The sequence below is a fragment of the Geotrypetes seraphini genome, chromosome 4 (genome assembly GCF_902459505.1).
Source record: "Geotrypetes seraphini chromosome 4, aGeoSer1.1, whole genome shotgun sequence".
NCBI classification, from domain to species: domain Eukaryota; kingdom Metazoa; phylum Chordata; class Amphibia; order Gymnophiona; family Dermophiidae; genus Geotrypetes; species Geotrypetes seraphini.
In genome coordinates, this window is record NC_047087.1 from 189603548 (window position 1) to 189621827 (window position 18280).

An 18280-nucleotide genomic window follows, 5' to 3' on the forward strand; every position below is an offset into this window, starting at 1 on the left:
ATTTGTACATCGCCTAGAATTTTGAATAGGCGATAAATCAAGCTAATTAATAAACTTGGAAAGTGGGGGGGCAGCAGGCCTTCAGGGTGGGCGGGCAGGCAGGACCTTGTGAGGGGGGGAGACAGGCCTTCAGGGGGACAGGCCTTCATGGAGAACAGGCAGGCAAGCCTTCGGGGGGTGCAGGCCTTCGGGGGGTGCAGGCCTTCAAGGGGGACAGGCAGGCCGTCAAGGGGGGGGGGTGCAAGGCCTTCAAGAAATGGCACAGTGCCTTCAAGGGGGGTGCAGGCCTTCGGGGGGGTGCAGGCCTTTGGGGGGGGCAAGCCTTCAATGGGAACAGGCAGGCAGGCCTTCAAGGGGGGGACAGGCCTTTGAGAGGGGTTAGGCCTTCGGGGGGGTACAGGCCTTCGGGGGGGTGCAGGCCTTCAAGAGGGGGACAAGATCCTTCGAGGGGGGAGATAGTAGGCCTTCGAGGGGGGTGTAGGCCTTCGGGGGGGGCAGGCCATTCAGGGGGGGGCAGGCCTTCCGAGGGGAGGTGCAGGGCCTTCGAGGGAGGTGCAGGCCTTCAAGGGGGGGGTGGACAGGCCTTCAAGGGGGGGCAGGCCTTCAAGGGTGAGCAGGCAGGCAGGTCCCGTCAAGGGGGGGACAGGCCTTCAGGGGGTGGATGCAGACCTTTAAGGGGGGGACAGGCCTTCAGGGGAGGGGGGGCCCTGGTATAGAAGTACACGGGAGGGAAGGGGGAGGGGGTTCAAAGAGACGTGCATATGCCGGACTTTGGTGGGAAGAAATAATGGGTCTGAAAATAGAGGAGAGAGAGAGAGGTGATGGACATGGGTTTTTAGGGAGGGAAGGAACAGAAAGGGAGAGAAGTTGGACACAAGGGATGGTGTGGAGGGGGGGATAGAGATACTGGTTAGGAGGGTAGTTGGGAAAAAGAAAGGGAGAGATGGTGGACCCTGGGGATGGTGGGGAAGGAGGGAGAGCTGCTGGATGAAAGGGGTAGTTAAGAAAAGGTGGAGCTGTGGAGGGAGACAAAAAAAAGGAAAGATGCCAGACATCCGGTGGTAGGGAAGGGAAACGGAAGGGGAGGGACATAGATGGCAGATGGATGGTTAGCACGGAGAAAGAAGAAAGGAGACCCTGGCAAGCAAGTTATCAGAAGACAACCAGAGCCTTGGACCAAACAAGATTTGAAAAATAACCAGACAACAAAAAGGTAGAAAAACTAATTTTATTTTCTGTTTTGTGATTACAATATGTCAGATTTGAAATGTGTATCCTGCCAGAGCTGGTGTTAGACCGCAAAAGTGAGCTAGGATTTAACAGAGAGAGGAAAAGTCCTTTTTGTTTCTTTATTTTATTTACACCACAGCGCCAGTGTGGTTAGGAGAAGCCAAAGGGGGGTGAAAAAGCTATAAAATAAACCTACCAGGATATTTGAAAAAAAACACCCAATTGGGCAGGAAAATCGAATCGATAAACCAATTCAATAGGCTGAATCGAATCAAAATTTTTTTTCCTGAATCTGGCAGCACTAGTTTGCGCTACTGTCTTAGACTTTAGGACCTGGGATTGGGGAGAGATGGCATTCTCAGTACTTTATAATGCAATTGAAATGAGGATTTGGTCAGATTTTTGAAGGGTACTGCACTCATGCAGAAGAAAAATAATTGTATAGGCCCGGGGACATGAGACAGCAGGGAAATGGGAACTTTTCATCCTTCTATTTTTGTGAATGGAAAGGCATGAGGATGTCAGAGAGTTCAGTTTAAAATATGTGCTTTATAAGAAAATATAATAATGTGTTTTATAAAGTTTATAGCATTGCTGGCCTACCTGGTGAGGTGTTCCTAGTGCTGGTGGTGGCAGCGTGTCAATGTGTTGAGAGGAAGAGGTGATCTGGGAAATTCTGCTGAGCAAACTCCGGGCCCATTTCCACCCCCCAGTTAGTCTACTCCACTCAACTGGTTCACACACTGAGTGGGTCTTTGGGTGTTGTTCCTGGTTTGGGATCTCTTCCAGTGGTTTGTCAGTATCTCCTTCTGGTCCAAGGAAGGAAACTTTGTTAACCTTAGCACTGACCTACAGGTATATGTTTGTAACAGCGCTGCTTGTGTGGCATTAGTCTATGTAGTGATCAAAAGAAAAAACCAGACCTTTGCACATTTTTGCACTATATGGTGGGTGTATGAGGAGATTCACATTTCCTGCACAGCTAAGTCCGTGTGAAGTTACCTTGTGCTGTATTTGACATCTAGCAAAGTATCTGTTTGGAAGGAAAGATCTCAGCTTAAAAATGAAGTGGCCAGAAGTTATGGTAAAAGCAGATAGTGTAGCTGGTTTTAAGAAAGATTTGGACAAATTCCTGGAGGAAAAGTCCATAGTCTGTTATTAAGACATGGGGGAAACATCTGTTTGCCCTGGATCGGTAGCATGGAATGTTGCTACTCTTTGGGTTTTGACCAGGTACTAGTGACCTGGATTGGCTTCCATGAGAATGGGTTACTGGGCATGATGGACCCATTGGTCTGACCCAGTTAGGCTATTATGTTATGTTCTCATCTGTAGGGGCCTTATTTTAATGTATTTTTTTCTGAGAACTTATCAGTGTTTTTTATAATGGGAACAAAAATGGAAGAGAATTAATGTGTGTGGAATGGGGGGGGGGGTAACTAATTTCTTCAGCTAAATAATTCAATCCACCTCAACCAGACATAGGAGAACTCACGCACCATTCACACACCCTCCAACCAAAAATGTCAAAAGAAAAAAACTGTTCAACAACCTCCTAACACTCGACCCCCAACTGTACAACCTATTGACCTCGACCACAAACTACAAAACCTTCAAAAAAGAAATAAAAACCTTCTATTCAAAAAACACATAAAACCGAACTAACACAATCAGAACTGTCCCAAGCATCACATGACAATTCAGACATAATTTATGTTATGTTATGTTTGGAATAATGGTTACATATATGAGGTTCAATAAAAGAAAATTTTCACTGCCTGTTTCTGTTATGACCATTTATTCAGTTTCATGGTTATTACAAAAAATATTTTTTTTACATGGGGGGGGGGGTCAAAAAATTATGGGCCCCGGCTGCCACATACCCTAGGTACGCCACTAATCCTGACAGCCACACACATACACTCAAAGAACCATCAGCAGGTACCATAACTTGCATTTTAGGATTTTTGTTTGATAATTATCATTAAGTTCAATTATCAAAATGATGGGGGTGGGGGCGGGTCTGGATAAAATGTGGATCCCGTGGACTTCTTGTGTCCAAGTTTTACCCAGACACTAGTGCAAGCTTCCTACACTGCTGCGATGGCAGCGCAAGGGTTAAGCCACTACTCCCGCCCCTGCCTCCTCCTCGGCCCGCCTGCCCCGTCCTGTTCGCTGGCGCAGGGAGCGTGCTGCAGGACGGACGAGGAAGGGCCTCTCGAGGAGAGGCATTGCAGGAAAACGCCGAGCCTTAACTTTCCCTCCGCCGCTACCTCTACCTCAGCCACGAGCAAGCCGGGACCATGTCAACCGGACACCAGCACAGCCAGAGCCGGGCCATCCCCACTAGACTATCGCGATCAGCGACTCCACGCAGCTACCCTCACGACTATTGCACCACGCCCGGGGGCACCCTCTTCTCCACCACCCCAGGAGGTGAGCACGTAGGGGGGAGGGGGATACGGATCAGCCAGATCTGGGGGACAGAGGGGTGCAGAATATACCCACAGGACGAGGGGGGGGGGCAGCAAGATCTTAAGGAGAGAAGAGGGGTGGGAATAGGCAAGTGGCTGGCTGGAGCTAGGAGAGGGAAATACAAATGCACTCCGCGTAAAAAGGGAGGGGGGACAGGACTTGAACGGGTAACGGGAGGGGGTAAAACAAACTTTCTGCATAGCTACAGTCCGCATAGTTGCCTTTGGAAGGAAAGGGGAATCCCGCTCTCCGAGGGGTACATTGCCGGGGATTTGAGCTCACCTTGCAACCAGCCTCGCGGCTTGCAGGCTCAGATATGGCGGACTGGAGAAAGCCAGTCCGCTTTAGACAAGTTGTATTTGCAGTCAAGTGGATCACATGGTGCCGCGCGGGATTCCAGGAACCAGCCAAGCGGCGGGGAGGCGAGCTCGCCTAGGAATGCTACTGAGCTAATGAATATTAAGTATCAGGTCACCGCCTCCCCCTGGCTGCCAGAAGCCTATGGGGTGTAGGGCAGGGGTAGGGAACTCCGGTCCTCGAGAGCCGTATTCCAGTCGGGGTTTCAGGATTTCCCCAATGAATATGCACGAGATCTGTTTGCATGCACTGCTTTCAATGCATATTCATTAGGGGGAAAACCCGACTGGAATACGGCTCTCGAGGACCGGAGTTCCCTACCCCTGGTCTAGGGCATCTGTATTGGGAAGGGAAAGAAAAGTTTAGGTGACAGAGCAAATGCATGCGATTCCTCCTTTCTATTCTCATATTCTGTGTGATCGGGTTCGGAGAGAAAACGGGTAAAGAACGCGGTGCACTTTCACTTACACACCAAAGCAAGGCACCTAGGGCTCGTCGCCGTGCCTGAAGTCGTGGATAGACACAGGCCCCCTCAAAAGCCGTTTTTGACTACAATTCTTTGGCCTAAAAAGAGTTTTGAAACGTCTCTTAAGTTTGACCACTCCCCTCCTCACATATCAGTGAAATGGGGTGGGAGGGGAGGGGTCGCTGTGACTTCAGTTATGCTGACAGTTCAAATAGTTCTGATAACCTAAAGAAGAAGAAGGTGCTTCTTTCCTTTATTGTTTCCCTCCCTCCCTAATTTAAGCTCTTTTCCTATGCCTTATACACACTAAATACTGAATATTTCAGGCTGCCAAGTAGAAAATGTGGAGAAAGTGCTTAGTGAATCAGGCCTTAAATCTTAGTGCCATATGAATAGCTGATTGAGGACTCCCATAGTATCTTCCATCCCATTAGCTTGAGTAATTTATGTGGTAGGATCAGCCCAACCATTAAGCCAGGGGTGTCCAATGTCGGTCCTCGAGGGCCGCAATCCCAGTCGGGTTTTCCAGGATTTCCCCATGAATATGCATGAGATCTATTAGCAATACATTGAAAGCAGTGCATGCAAATAGATCTCATGAATATTCATTGGGGAAATCTTGAAAACCCGACTGGACTGTGGCCCTCGAGGACCGACATTGGACACCCCTGCATTAAGCAGTAGCCTCTGATAATAGTTTCTACTGAGGGGTGGGAGGCAGCAAATAACAGCTGCAATTAAAGCAAATCAATAGGTCCTGAGAGACACACTGACTCAAAGAAACCATCAGCACCTACTTTGACCTGCAGGAAAGTTGCAGTCTTCAAATAGTCCATTTACCTGGGTAATACATAGTAATTATTACTTGGGTAATGATTTTTAGAATCTGCTCTCATTGTATTGTAAATATGATTTATGGGAGGAGGCAGATTAGAGGGGTGAAAATTAATTTGGGGTTGGTATATAGGCTGAAAGTTTGCCTTGGGTGCACCAAGCCATTGTACCGACCCTGTTCTGTGATATGTCCGAGTCCTGCTTGCCTTATTGCAGGGGTAGGGAACTCCAGTCCTCGAGAGCCGTATTCCAGTCGGGTTTTCAGGATTTCCCCAATGAATATGCATGAGATCTATTTGCATGCACTGCTTTCAATGCATATTCATTGGGGAAAACCCGACTGGAATACGGCTCTCGAGGACCGGAGTTCCCTACCCCTGGTCTAGGGCATCTGTATTGGGAAGGGAAAGAAAAGTTTAGGTGACAGAGCAAATGCATGCGATTCCTCCTTTCTATTCTCATATTCTGTGTGATCGGGTCGGAGAGAAAACGGGTAAAGAACGCGGTGCACTTTCACTTACACACCAAAGCAAGGCACCTAGGGCTCGTCGCCGTGCCTGAAGTCGTGGATAGACACAGGCCCCCTCAAAAGCCGTTTTTGACTACAATTCTTTGGCCTAAAAAGAGTTTGACCACTCCCCTTCTCACATATCAGGAAATGGGGTGGGAGGGGAGGGGTCGCTGTGACTTCAGTTATGCTGACAGTTCAAATAGTTCTGGTAACCTAAAGAAGAAGAAGGTGCTTCTTTCCTTTATTGTTTCCCTCCCTCCCTAATTTAAGCTCTTTTCCTATGCCTTATAACACACAAATACTGTATATTTCAGGCTGCCAAGTAAGAAAATGTGAGAAAGTGCTTAGTGAATCAGGCCTTAAATCTTAGTGCCATTGAATAGCTGATTGAGGACTCCCATAGTATCTTCCATCCATTAGCTTGAGTAATTTATGTGGTAGGATCAGCCCAACCATTAAGCCAGGGGTGTCCAATGTCGGTCCTCGAGGGCCGCAATCCAGTCGGGTTTTCAGGATTTCCCCAATGAATATGCATGAGATCTATTAGCATACAATGAAAGCAGTGCATGCAAATAGATCTCATGAATATTCATTGGGGAAATCTTGAAAACCCGACTGGACTGTGGCCCTCGAGGACCGACATTGGACACCCCTGCATTAAGCAGTAGCCTCTGATAATAGTTTCTCTGAGGGGTGGGAGGCAGCAAATAACAGCTGCAATTAAAGCAAATCAATAGGTCCTGAGAGACACACTGACTCAAAGAACCATCAGCACCTACTTTGACCTGCAGGAAAGTTGCAGTCTTCAAATAGTCCATTTACCTGGGTAATACATAGTAATTAATACTTGGGTAATGATTTTTAGAATCTGCTCTCATTGTATTGTAAATATGATTTATGGGAGGAGGCAGATTAGAGGGGTGAAAATTAATTTGGGGTTGGTATAAGGCTGAAAGTTTGCCTTGGGTGCACCAAGCCATTGTACCGACCCTGTTCTGTGATATGTCCGAGTCCTGCTTGCCTTATTGCAGGGGTAGGGAACTCCAGTCCTCGAGAGCCGTATTCCAGTCGGGTTTTCAGGATTTCCCCAATGAATATGCATGAGATCTATTTGCATGCACTGCTTTCAATGCATATTCATTGGGGAAAACCCGACTGGAATACGGCTCTCGAGGACCGGAGTTCCCTACCCCTGGTCTAGGGCATCTGTATTGGGAAGGGAAAGAAAAGTTTAGGTGACAGAGCAAATGCATGCGAATTCCTCCTTTCTATTCTCATATTCTGTGTGATCGGGTCGGAGAGAAAACGGGTAAAGAACGCGGTGCACTTTCACTTACACACCAAAGCAAGGCACCTAGTGCTCGTCGCCGTGCCTGAAGTCGTGGATAGACACAGGCCCCCTCAAAAGCCGTTTTTGACTACAATTCTTTGGCCTAAAAGAGTTTGAAACGTCTCTAAGTTTGACCACTCCCCTCCTCACATATCAGGAAATGGGGTGGGAGGGGAGGGGTCGCTGTGACTTCAGTTATGCTGACAGTTCAAATAGTTCTGATAACCTAAAGAAGAAGAAGGTGCTTCTTTCCTTTATTGTTTCCCTCCCTCCCTAATTTAAGCTCTTTTCCTATGCCTTATAACACACAAATACTGAATATTTCAGGCTGCCAAGTAAGAAAATGTGAGAAAGTGCTTAGTGAATCAGGCCCTTAAATCTTAGATGCCATTGAATAGCTGATTGAGGACTCCCACAGTATCTTCCATCCATTAGCTTGAGTAATTTATGTGGTAGGATCAGCCCAACCATTAAGCCAGGGGTGTCCAATGTCGGTCCTCGAGGGCCGCAATCCAGTCGGGTTTTCAGGATTTCCCCATTGAATATGCATGAGATCTATTAGCATACAATGAAAGCAGTGCATGCAAATAGATCTCATGAATATTCATTGGGGAAATCTTGAAAACCCGACTGGACTGCGGCCCTCGAGGACTGACATTGGACACCCCTGCATTAAGCAGTAGCCTCTGATAATAGTTTCTCTGAGGGGTGGGAGGCAGCAAATAACAGCTGCAATTAAAGCAAATCAATAGGTCCTGAGAGACACACTGACTCAAAGAACCATCAGCACCTACTTTGACCTGCAGGAAAGTTGCAGTCTTCAAATAGTCCATTTACCTGGGTAATACATAGTAATTAATACTTGGGTTAATGATTTTTAGAATCTGCTCTCATTGTATTGTAAATATGATTTATGGGAGGAGGCAGATTAGAGGGGTGAAAATTAATTTGGGGTTGGTATAAGGCTGAAAAGTTTGCCTTGGGTGCACCAAGCCATTGTACCGACCCCTGTTCTGTGATATGTCCGAGTCCTGCTTGCCTTATTGCAGGGGTAGGGAACTCAGTCCTCGAGAGCCGTATTCCAGTCGGGTTTTCAGGATTTCTCCCCAATGAATATGCATGAGATCTATTTGCATGCACTGCTTTCAATGCATATTCATTGGGGAAAACCTGACTGGAATACGGCTCTCGAGGACCGGAGTTCCCTACCCCTGCCTTAGTGCAGTGATTCCCAACCCTGTCCTGGAGGAACACCAGGCCAATCGGGTTTTCAGGCTAGCCCTAATGAATATGCATGAGAGAGATTTGCATATGATGGAAGTGATAGGCATGCAAATTTGCTTCATGCATATTCATTAGGGCTAGCCTGAAAACCCAATTGGCCTGGTGTTCCTCCAGGACAGGGTTGGGAACCACTGCCTTAGTGGATGATAGATTCTAATGCACAGTTTAAAGTGCTAGTGGTATGGCTTGGCTGTGGCAGTAATCCAGGAAAGTATTTTTGATATAATGGGGCTACTACTGATAAAGAATCACATTTATTGAAACTCAAAGTAAATTAAATATAATGAATCTAAATTTTTTCACTGTTTTGCCAACAACAAAGAGAAATGGGATCTTTGGTGCCTAAAATTGATTGCATGGTTTCCCCTTATAGGAAGAGATACTAGGGAACCTGTGTATTTAGGGAAAAGTTGTAGGAAGAAAGGGAAAGAAAATAATTTTTTTTTTCTAACCTCTTTATGTTTTTGACCTGGAAAGGAGATACCATTTTTGAATGGAGCAGTAGCTAAACATTCTGTTGGTTTTGAATGAATAATAAACTGAAACTGAGTTGATGTCACTGTCAACAGACTTGAAAGGATGGATTTTTACAGTATAGCATCAGATTTGCCATGTTTCACCAATAGTTGGCACTTGGCAGTACACATAGCAACCAGTAGCAAACTATACTGACTAGTCACTAGTTGTCGCCATACATAGCAACTGTTTAGAAAGGTGTAGGGTTCAGTCAGTAGGTTTGACAAGAGAATTTACTGTAAATAAAGTGAAATGCACATCTGAATCACTAAGAGTCATCCCGGAAGGAAGAGCAAGTGGAGCATACCTCATGGAATTGTTTCAAGTCCCTTTGTTTGTGTGTGTATATGATAATACATGTGTTTTGTGTGTCTTGAGTGTAAGGTTTTTTTTGGACTATGTGTGTGTCTGTGACCAGGAGGAGCAGTTCTTTAACTGGTCTAATTCCTTGTAGCAATGCTACTGTGCTGTACAAGCTGGAATTGCTTCTTTCATTTTTTTGAGGCGGGGGGAGGGTGTTATTCCAGTAGAATCTCCAGACCAGTCTGGCAGCTTCATACTTTTTGTCTTTTCTCCATTCCTTTCCACACCCGTTCTAAAACTGGGCCATGCTAGTAAATTTGGGGGGAGTGAGTTTGGTCCCAAATACAGTAGACATTTTTAAGCCCTTAAAAATAATTTGGTTGGAAGGAATAATAAAGGTAATTTTTTTTTATTTTTTTTAAAGGCAGAAAAAATATCCCCGGCTCATAAATATTTTTGAGTAGTACAGAAGTTTGAAACTTTTATTGACCTGAGTTCAAACAATGACAGAACAATGGAGAAAATATAAATTAGGAAATTGATATTTTTATAGATAGATATGAAAAGAGCCCTGATGAAAATCTGGAAATGGGCCCAGTGTGCCTTTGTTTTCTTGAAGAATTCAAATGAGAAAATACTTTATAGGCCAGCATAAAGAGGACAAGTTCTGTGACAGTTTTTGTGGGGTCATGTGCTAGATACCCAGCCAGGAGTTGTCCAGTTTTGGATTGTAGCTAGGGATTTTTCTTTGGAATGGAAATTAAGGCCCTCTTTTACTAAACTGCTGTAGAGGTTTCTACTGTGGCTCAGGGCACTAAATGCTTTGATGCTCATAGGAATTCTATGAGCGTCCGAACATTTAGTGCTCTGGGTCACGGTAGAAACCTTACACAGTTTTAGTAAAAACAGGGTAATAGACTGTTCTTGTACAATCTTACTCTACTTGTGGACAAGTGGTAGTCAATCCCATTTCACAAGACCTGTTGTAAAAATCTTAGTCCTATCTTTTTGAGGCTGCTTTTAACCTCCTATTCATTTATTCAATACACACCTTATGTTAATCATTCTTGTAATAAATGACATTCTTTAATCTCTTATTTGTCCTGTTTGTCTTGAGTAGATTATAAGCACTGTGGAGCAGAAACTGTCTCTCAGGAATTTTTGTACAGCACTATAGAAATAAGTTGTAGTAGGTCTAATGGCCATAAGCTTAAAAAAAAAAAAATCAATAACCAGTCCATTCTTAGAGTTGTCACTTGCTAGTGAATTTTGAGCTCACCAGTAAAGCCGCTTTTTCGGGTGGATATTCAGGTAGCATGTTTCTGCTGCTGCACTGGCAAGCAAACTGCCCTCCCTCCCCCAGCAACGGGAGAGATGCTCAATCTCTCCGGCCACAAACAGGAAGAGGAGATGTGAAAGCAGCAGTAAAGATGACTAGTAGTGCTGCCCAATTCACAATTCGAATCGATTCACCGATTCACTTTGGGTGAATCAATTCGAATCGATTTACCAGGACAAAAAATCGGCCTCCCAATTCGTTGACTGACCCTCTCCCCTAAAACAGGAGCGGCAGCGCTGCTTCTTGCTGGCCTGCTGCTCCTGCTTTAGAGGGCGAGTGGGGAGGGTCAGTTGGGAAGTGGCTTACCCGCTGGCCTCCCGCTACTGTGCTGTCCGTCTTCCCCACTGGCCTCCCGGAATCAATTTTCCTAATTTCAGCAGCCTGCTGGTGCTAGCGATCTTTGCAAGCTGCTGTATGGCTTCGGAGCTCTCTTCTCTCTGCCGCGGTTCCGCTCCTTCTCTGACATCAGAGGAAGGGAAGGAGGGAGAGATGCTGGATGAAAGGGTAGTTAAGAAAAGGTGGATCTGTGGAGGGAGACAAAAAAAGGAAAGATGCCAGACCTCCTGGGGAGGGAAGGGAAACGGAAGGGGAGGACAGAGATGGAAGATGGATGGTTAGCACGAAGAAAGAAGGAGACCCTGGCAAGCAAGTTATCAGAAGACAACCAGAGCCTGAGACCAACAAGATTTGAATAATGACCAGACAACAAAAGGTAGAAAAACTAATTTTATTTTCTGTTTTGTGATTACAATATGTCAGATTTGAAATGTGTATCCTGCCAGAGCTGGTATTAGACCGCAAACGTGAGCTAGGATTTAACAGAGAGAGGAAAAGTCATTTTTGTTTGTTTATTCTGTTTACACCACAGCACCAGTGTGGTTAAGAGAAGGCAAAGGGGGTGAAGAGGCTATAAAATAAACCCACCAGGATGTTTGAAAAAAAACACCTAATTGGGCAGGAAAATCAAATCGAAAAACCAATTCAATAGGCTGAATCGAATCAAAATTTTTTTTTTCCTGAATCAGGCAGCACTAGTGACCAGCTATATAGTTGGATCCCTTGAAGCACACTAGGCAATATTTTACTCAAAACCAAACAGGGATAGGGCTGGGGGAGAGAGAGAACCACAGCGGCATCCCTTCCCAGAGATCACATGACAAAACTGGGATTAGACAAGAGGCACGGGACAATAAATCTTAATTTTCAGAGTTGCATAACATTGCAAAATACAGCTATTCATTTACTTTGTTGAGCTAGTAAATATGAGCATGTGACACCTTTGTTATTATGGTTTCATTGGCTTCCAGTAAGATATAGCATACAGTTCTAACTTCTAGTTCTTATGTTTAAGGTAGTTTGAGCATTACACAATAATTGGCTCCACTTGCCATTTTTTCTGTATGTATTCTAGGTTCATTAAATGATTATAGACTGATACTTCCTACGGTGGAAAAAGATGAATCTACTCAGCACAATGCCTTTTATTTATGGTGCCTGCTCTATGGAATAGGCTTCCTTCTCTGATTCCTACAATTATTATTTTCTAAGTTTAAATCGGCTGTAAAAATGTTTTCTGTTTCAACAAACTTTTGAGGGACTCTATGTGGGGAAAACAGTGGAGGTCCTTTGGTATTAGATAGACGAGTGTGATTGTCATTGCTGTATTTCAAATGGGATTATGAATGTATAGATCTACTATATATTGTGATTGCATTGTTTGAGCTTAGTGTTGGTATTGATTAGGGATGATTGATTCTTGTCTGTGGACTTTTCTGATCAATTTATGGAGTTCTTTTCTCTCTTTAATTTTGCCTGCTTGTTCAGATAAAGTGGAATAGTAAGTTTTAAGAAACTGTACATATTTAGCATATCTTTGCTGTAAATAAATTATTTTGTGCTATTATTAACCCTATCAGAGATGACTCTACAATGCTGCTCAATTAATTATGTTCCCCACAATTCTTATTTCAGCAGAGAAGACAGACAATATAGGGATCATTATACTATGTCGCATCCTAAAAGAATCCTGTGTTTACTAATCCATTTTCTCTCTGCAGGAATTGGATGCATTGCAAAAACATAGACAGTAAGCTAATTGTTCCTGAGCAGTGGATTGTAGAATGCTTGCAGGCAGATTAGAGCAGTAATTTATAAGAAATAGGAAGACTGGGACAATTGGCTGTCAAGCTGTGAATGATTTTAGAACAGCGGTCTCAAACTCGGCCCTCTAGGTGCTGTTTTGCGGCCCGCGGTCTGGACACAATGATCAACTGCTCCCTTGTTGCAGTTGATTGTTCCGGTCAAAGCTACGGCTGCTGCCGGCTCCTCACGCCATCTACGCCAGCATTTCTCTTCCCCTTCCCTTCCATGTGGAGCAGCAGCGTGTCTGGCCATCTCCCTTGCTCAGTTGATCGTTCCGTTCAAAGCCGCGGGTGGCGGCTTCTCGCGCTATCCACTCCTGCATCAGAAGCCTCTCTGATGTCACAACATCAGAGAGGCTTCTGACACAGGCGCGGATCTTGCAAGGAGCCGCCACCGGCGGCTTTGAACGGAACGATCGACTGAGCAAGGGAGCTGGCCAGACACGCTGCTGCTCCACAAGGAAGGAAACGGAAGGGGAGGGGAAAGAGAAATGCTTCTGCTGCATAGGAAAGGGGTCCCTAAGGAAATGATGCTGCTGCTGCTGCACAGAGAAAGGGAGAGGGAGGGAAGGGGGAAGAGAAATGCCTCTGCTGCACAGGAAAGGGGGAAGGGAAATGCTGCTGCTGCTCAGGGAAAGGGAGGGAAAGGGGAATAGAAATGCTTCTGCTGTTTTAGAAGCATGTCTTGTGGACTGAATGTTGCTCTATAATTTGAGCTGTAAAATTGTGTTACCTTTTTCTTTGGGTCCCGTAATTTTCATATTTCCAAGCTGAATACAACATGTTACTTAGGATGAGTGTTAACAGCTACTGCACCTAAAAACATGTAGTATGGTTAAAAAAAAAAAAAATCCATCTGGCTGTTTAATGCATGACATGACAGTCGGCTTTGATAGCTAGTGTGGATGTCATTGTCACATGCTAGCTCCCATGACTTCTGATGGCTACTAGCAGTTTGCTAGCATAGCTACAGTCCAAATAATCAAGACACTTAGGCGCAGATTCTCAAAACTTTAACAGCGATGCTAGCGGTGGATTATCAAAACGGCTTATCTCTATCTTTAGTGAGGTTTCTAGCAGTCTCCGACACTGACATGCAAATGGGCTCTTCAGCATTGAAATGACCACTCCGGTGGATTCTTAACAATTGCTAAGCCATTTTCTAAGAGCGGCTTCAGCTTTTGGTGACAAAAATCAGCAACTAGTCCAGGGCTGCCAGTACAGTGACAGCACTGTTTAAAACCCTGGCATGGTAGTGTCGGAGACTGCTAGCAGGCCAACTGACCCTCCCCCTCCCTGCAGTAGTGGGAGAGATGACGATTCTGTCCCGCCACAAACAGCATACACACATCCCTGCAGCGACGACCCCCGCCAGCTGTGGGAGAGATGCCCATGCTCTCCCACTGCCACATAACACCCCTATCGCCTCTCCCTTACCTTGAATTAGTTGGCTGACCGACGGATGCCTACTCCTGCGGCCAGCTGGCCCGCCTCTTCAAAATGGGCCTTCCCCCTCCCCAGTGCATCCTCCTATGGGAGGGGCCTCTTAGGTTGTTTAAGGCCACTCCCATAAGAGGTCCCTCCCATAGGAGGAGCCTTATGCCTCTTCCTGGTGCATATGGGGAGGGGCCTGAAGTTCTGATTGGCCCAGGTTGTTTAAAGCCCTTCTTATGGGAGGGACCTTAGACAACCTAGGCGTCAGAGCCCCAGGCTCCTTCCTGGTGCAACCCAGGATATACAGGTGAGGGGAAGGCCCATTTTGAAGAGGCAGGCCAGCTGGCCGCAGGGAGTAGGCATCCTCCGGTCAGCCAACTAATTCAAGGTAAGGGGGAGAGGGGTCGGAGGTAGGGAGGTGTTGTCTGGCAGCAAGAGAGAACGGGCATCTCTTCCACTGCTGAGGGGGTTGCCACTGCAGAGGGGAGTGTTTGTGGTGGGAGAGAGTGGGCATCTCTCCCATTACTGGGGGGGTTGCCGCTGCAGGGGGGGTATTGTTTGTGGCAGGAAAGATTGAGCATCTCTACCGCTGCTGGGGGGGGCAGTTTGCTTGGCAGCAGGAGAGAGTGGTCATCTCTCCTGCTGCGGGGGGGGGGGGGTATTGACAGCGGGAAAAGATTGAATATCTCTCCCGCTGTTGTTGTGTTTTTGGTTTAATTCTTTTTGCATTTATTCTGCGCATGTGCCCATCGTTATCATCAGCAATGGGCACATGCAAATTTAGTGAGTCTTTGCTACTCTCCGCCAACCTCATTTGCATGAGTGGTTTTTTTTGGAGAATGGTTTACTTTTTAAAATTCACCACTAGAATAGCCGCTATCACAGTCCATCGTTTTTTAATGCATTTTTTTAAGAATCTAGGGCTAAGCTATGTTGGGACATTCCCCCAACCTTCACCCCTCCCTAAAAAGCCAGAACTCCAGATTGGCAACCCCTCCCCCATATCCTCGCCTGTTCCCTATACCCTGACTTCTCACTAGAGAATGACACGAGGGACAAAGTTTGTCCCCATCTCTGCCCCCCCCCCCCCCACCGTCTCTGCTGTCACTTTCCTCATGTGCACAAACCTCAAAACACCAATGATTTTATGTTTAAATCTTTTTATTGAAGTATAAAAAGGGACAATATACTGTACTGCTGTTTATAAATCACAAAGCCTTCAATCTGGTTTTGGTACAACCTTCCCAAAGATTCAATTGCCTATGTTTTTACATAATCTAGGAAGGTATTTTGATTGTCTTTCAGACATGGGTGTAGAAGAGAACCAATAAATAGTGGATGAACAGGAAAATAAGTGTCAATTAAATGTTAGAAATTCTCCTTGATGCCAATAGCAATGGATGAATCTATTGCAGTATCAGTAAGCTGCTTGAGCAGCTGGGCATATGATGGAAAGATGTTGCAGATGGTAGGCGTTGATCAGCAGACAAGACTCTTGTTGCTACATCAAAGGAAGACAAGATAGAAATGACATCACTTAATAGTAGTTCGTTTAAATCCAAAAGCAGCTTCTGTAGTTTTTATTTTGTTAATCATTGAATCCAGTTGCCAGTTATCTAAGATGTGTTAAGGTTTTACATATTGATATTAGCATTTTATAGATCTAGTTGGAACAGTCTGTTTAAAGCTAGTTTAGAGAATGACATGGGAGCAAAGTTTGTCTTCACGGGCTCTATCCCTGCCCCGTGGTTATCCATGGATCCCCCCCACCAATCCCCATTGCCTCCTACAGGACTTAACTGGGATCTTCCTGGTAGTCTACTGTTCTAAGACAGAAGCATCACCGTCTGCTCTCATCCCAGAACAAGCCTGGGTTCAAATTGGTGGAGATGACACCTACTGGTAGTCTTGCAGTATTACTGCTAGGGGGTCATCCTGTCACATGAGCAGTTCTTAACTTTTGCAGTAAATGCACTAACTTAACAGCTTAGTGCAAGGGCCCCTAACTTTGGTAAATGCTGTACTTTGTTTGACAGTAATAACCCAGAGGTCAGGAAGAGAATGAGTACAGGACTTTAGCAATCTCCATTCATCTTGAAATGGAACTAAGCAGCATTTATCAGAACATGAAGCTGCTATAGATGCCACCAACCAAACAAATCATATTTCTTAGATCTTATTCATAGAATGGATTATTCAGTAGTGATCTAATTTTCTGATATGAAAAACACAGTAGAGGGTTTCAAACATCTAATGAGAAGAGGTGAACAAAACAAACAAACCAAAACTGCAGATTTGTACACGGTGCAGGCAAATTTTATTTTGACAAATAAATCTTAACTAAAAACCTTTTACCAGACGGGGGACCCAACACGGTCCGTGTTTCGGACAACCTTCATCAGGGGTCCGTGGTAATAAAGGTAAAAAGAAAAATATCACAAAAAGAAGCCTGGAAAAATAGCTGGACACACTGCTCCGCCGACAAGTGGTGCGAAGATGGTGCAGTTGCTAGAGAGGTTGTCGGCGGAGCAGTGTGTCCAGCTATTTTTCCAGGCTTCTTTTGTGATATTTTTCTTTTTACCTTTATTACCATGGACCCCTGATGAAGGTTGTCCGAAACACGGACCGTGTTGGGTCCCCCGTCTGGTAAAAGGTTTTTAGTTAAGATTTATTTGTCAAAATAAAATTTGCCTGCACCGTGTACAAATCTGCAGTTTTGGTTTGTTTGCTCTGGTCTGTTTTTTCACTGCAGACGAAGTTGGACCTCTGGTTCTTTTGTTGTTTTGTTGAAGAGGTGAACAAAATACATTACCCAGTGAATTGGTACATAATAAAGATCTCTGGTAAAGGATTTTAACCTGGGGTCTCTGCACCAGGCACAAAAATTATTTTTCTTTAGTTTCCTTCCAGTTGTTTTGACAATTAAGAAATAAAATGGTTTAAGTCTTATATCGAAGTATTTTTTTCATTCCAAACAAGTGAAGAGGAGCATGGGATGGCTCTATACATACCATGTTTCCCCGAAAATAAGACCTACCCCAAAAATAAGCCCTAGCATGATTTTTGGGGTAGGTCCTAATATAATAAGCCCTACCCCAAAAATAAGCTCTAGTTGGATCAACCTCTAAAACCCCTCCCCCCTCCCGAATGTCCCCGACACTCCCTATTCACAGCGCTTTCTCTACCCCCCTCCCCGTGCAGCGTCTTTCCTTCCCTCTAACCTATCACCCTGCGCAGCATCTTTCCATCCCTCCTTCCCATCCCACACAGCAGAACTCCGCCGACCTTCCCACCATGAGGCCAACATACCTCCATTCCAAACAGCAGCAGAGGCAGTACTGAAAAGGCTGTTTTGCAGCCTTCCTCGCCAAGGCCTTTCCATCCCTCTGCTGCATCACTGATGATGTCATCAGTGACATGGCACAGGGAAGGCCCCAGCGGGGAATAATGCTTAGATTAGATCTAACGCAGCACAGTGTAATTGCTTTCGGGGTTCTGCTGCATGGGGGATGGGAGGGAGGTATAGAAAGATGCTGCACAAGGGGATGGGTGAGAGATGATCATTGTACACAAAAAAATAAGACATCCCCCGAAAATAAGCCCTAGTGCATTTTTTGGACCCCAAATTAATATAAGATAGTTTCTTGTTTTCGGGGAAACATGGTAGGTGGCATGCAGTTACTATGCTATGACAGACAGACATTAACACAGATATCTGTGTTTTGCTATTAATGTGACCTCTTTTTTTATTTTTTTGTACTTACCTAAATTAATTATTGATCTCTGTATATTCCTTGAGCAGTTCCTAATTATCCCTCATCTCTATTTCTTTCCTTTCCTTATTTTTCATGTCATCCTCCCACAACCAGCAACTCTGCATCATTCTCTTTAGATCTGTTGTCCCCACTGCTCAGCAGCCTATACCTTTTTGTTCCTTTTTGGTTCTCACTCCCGCTTCCTTGTCCCAGCTTCTCCCACCACCACCCTCTGTTGTTGCCCAAGCTTGCATTTGTGTTGGATCCGAGATTCTTGGTACGCGTGTTCCTGGGATATGGAAGTG

General features: G+C 45.2%; 1 protein-coding gene across 1 annotated transcript in view; it reads left to right on the plus strand.

Moving 5' to 3' along the window:
• Positions 1 to 3283: 3283 nt before the first annotated feature.
• Positions 3284 to 18280, plus strand: part of EIF4EBP2 (eukaryotic translation initiation factor 4E binding protein 2) — a 46855-nt gene continuing 31858 nt past the window's right edge. The window contains exon 1 of the mRNA XM_033941822.1: positions 3284 to 3666. Within this exon, the coding sequence (XP_033797713.1) occupies positions 3534 to 3666 (133 nt within the window). The 5' untranslated portion in view covers positions 3284 to 3533. The remainder of the gene's footprint in view (positions 3667 to 18280) is intronic.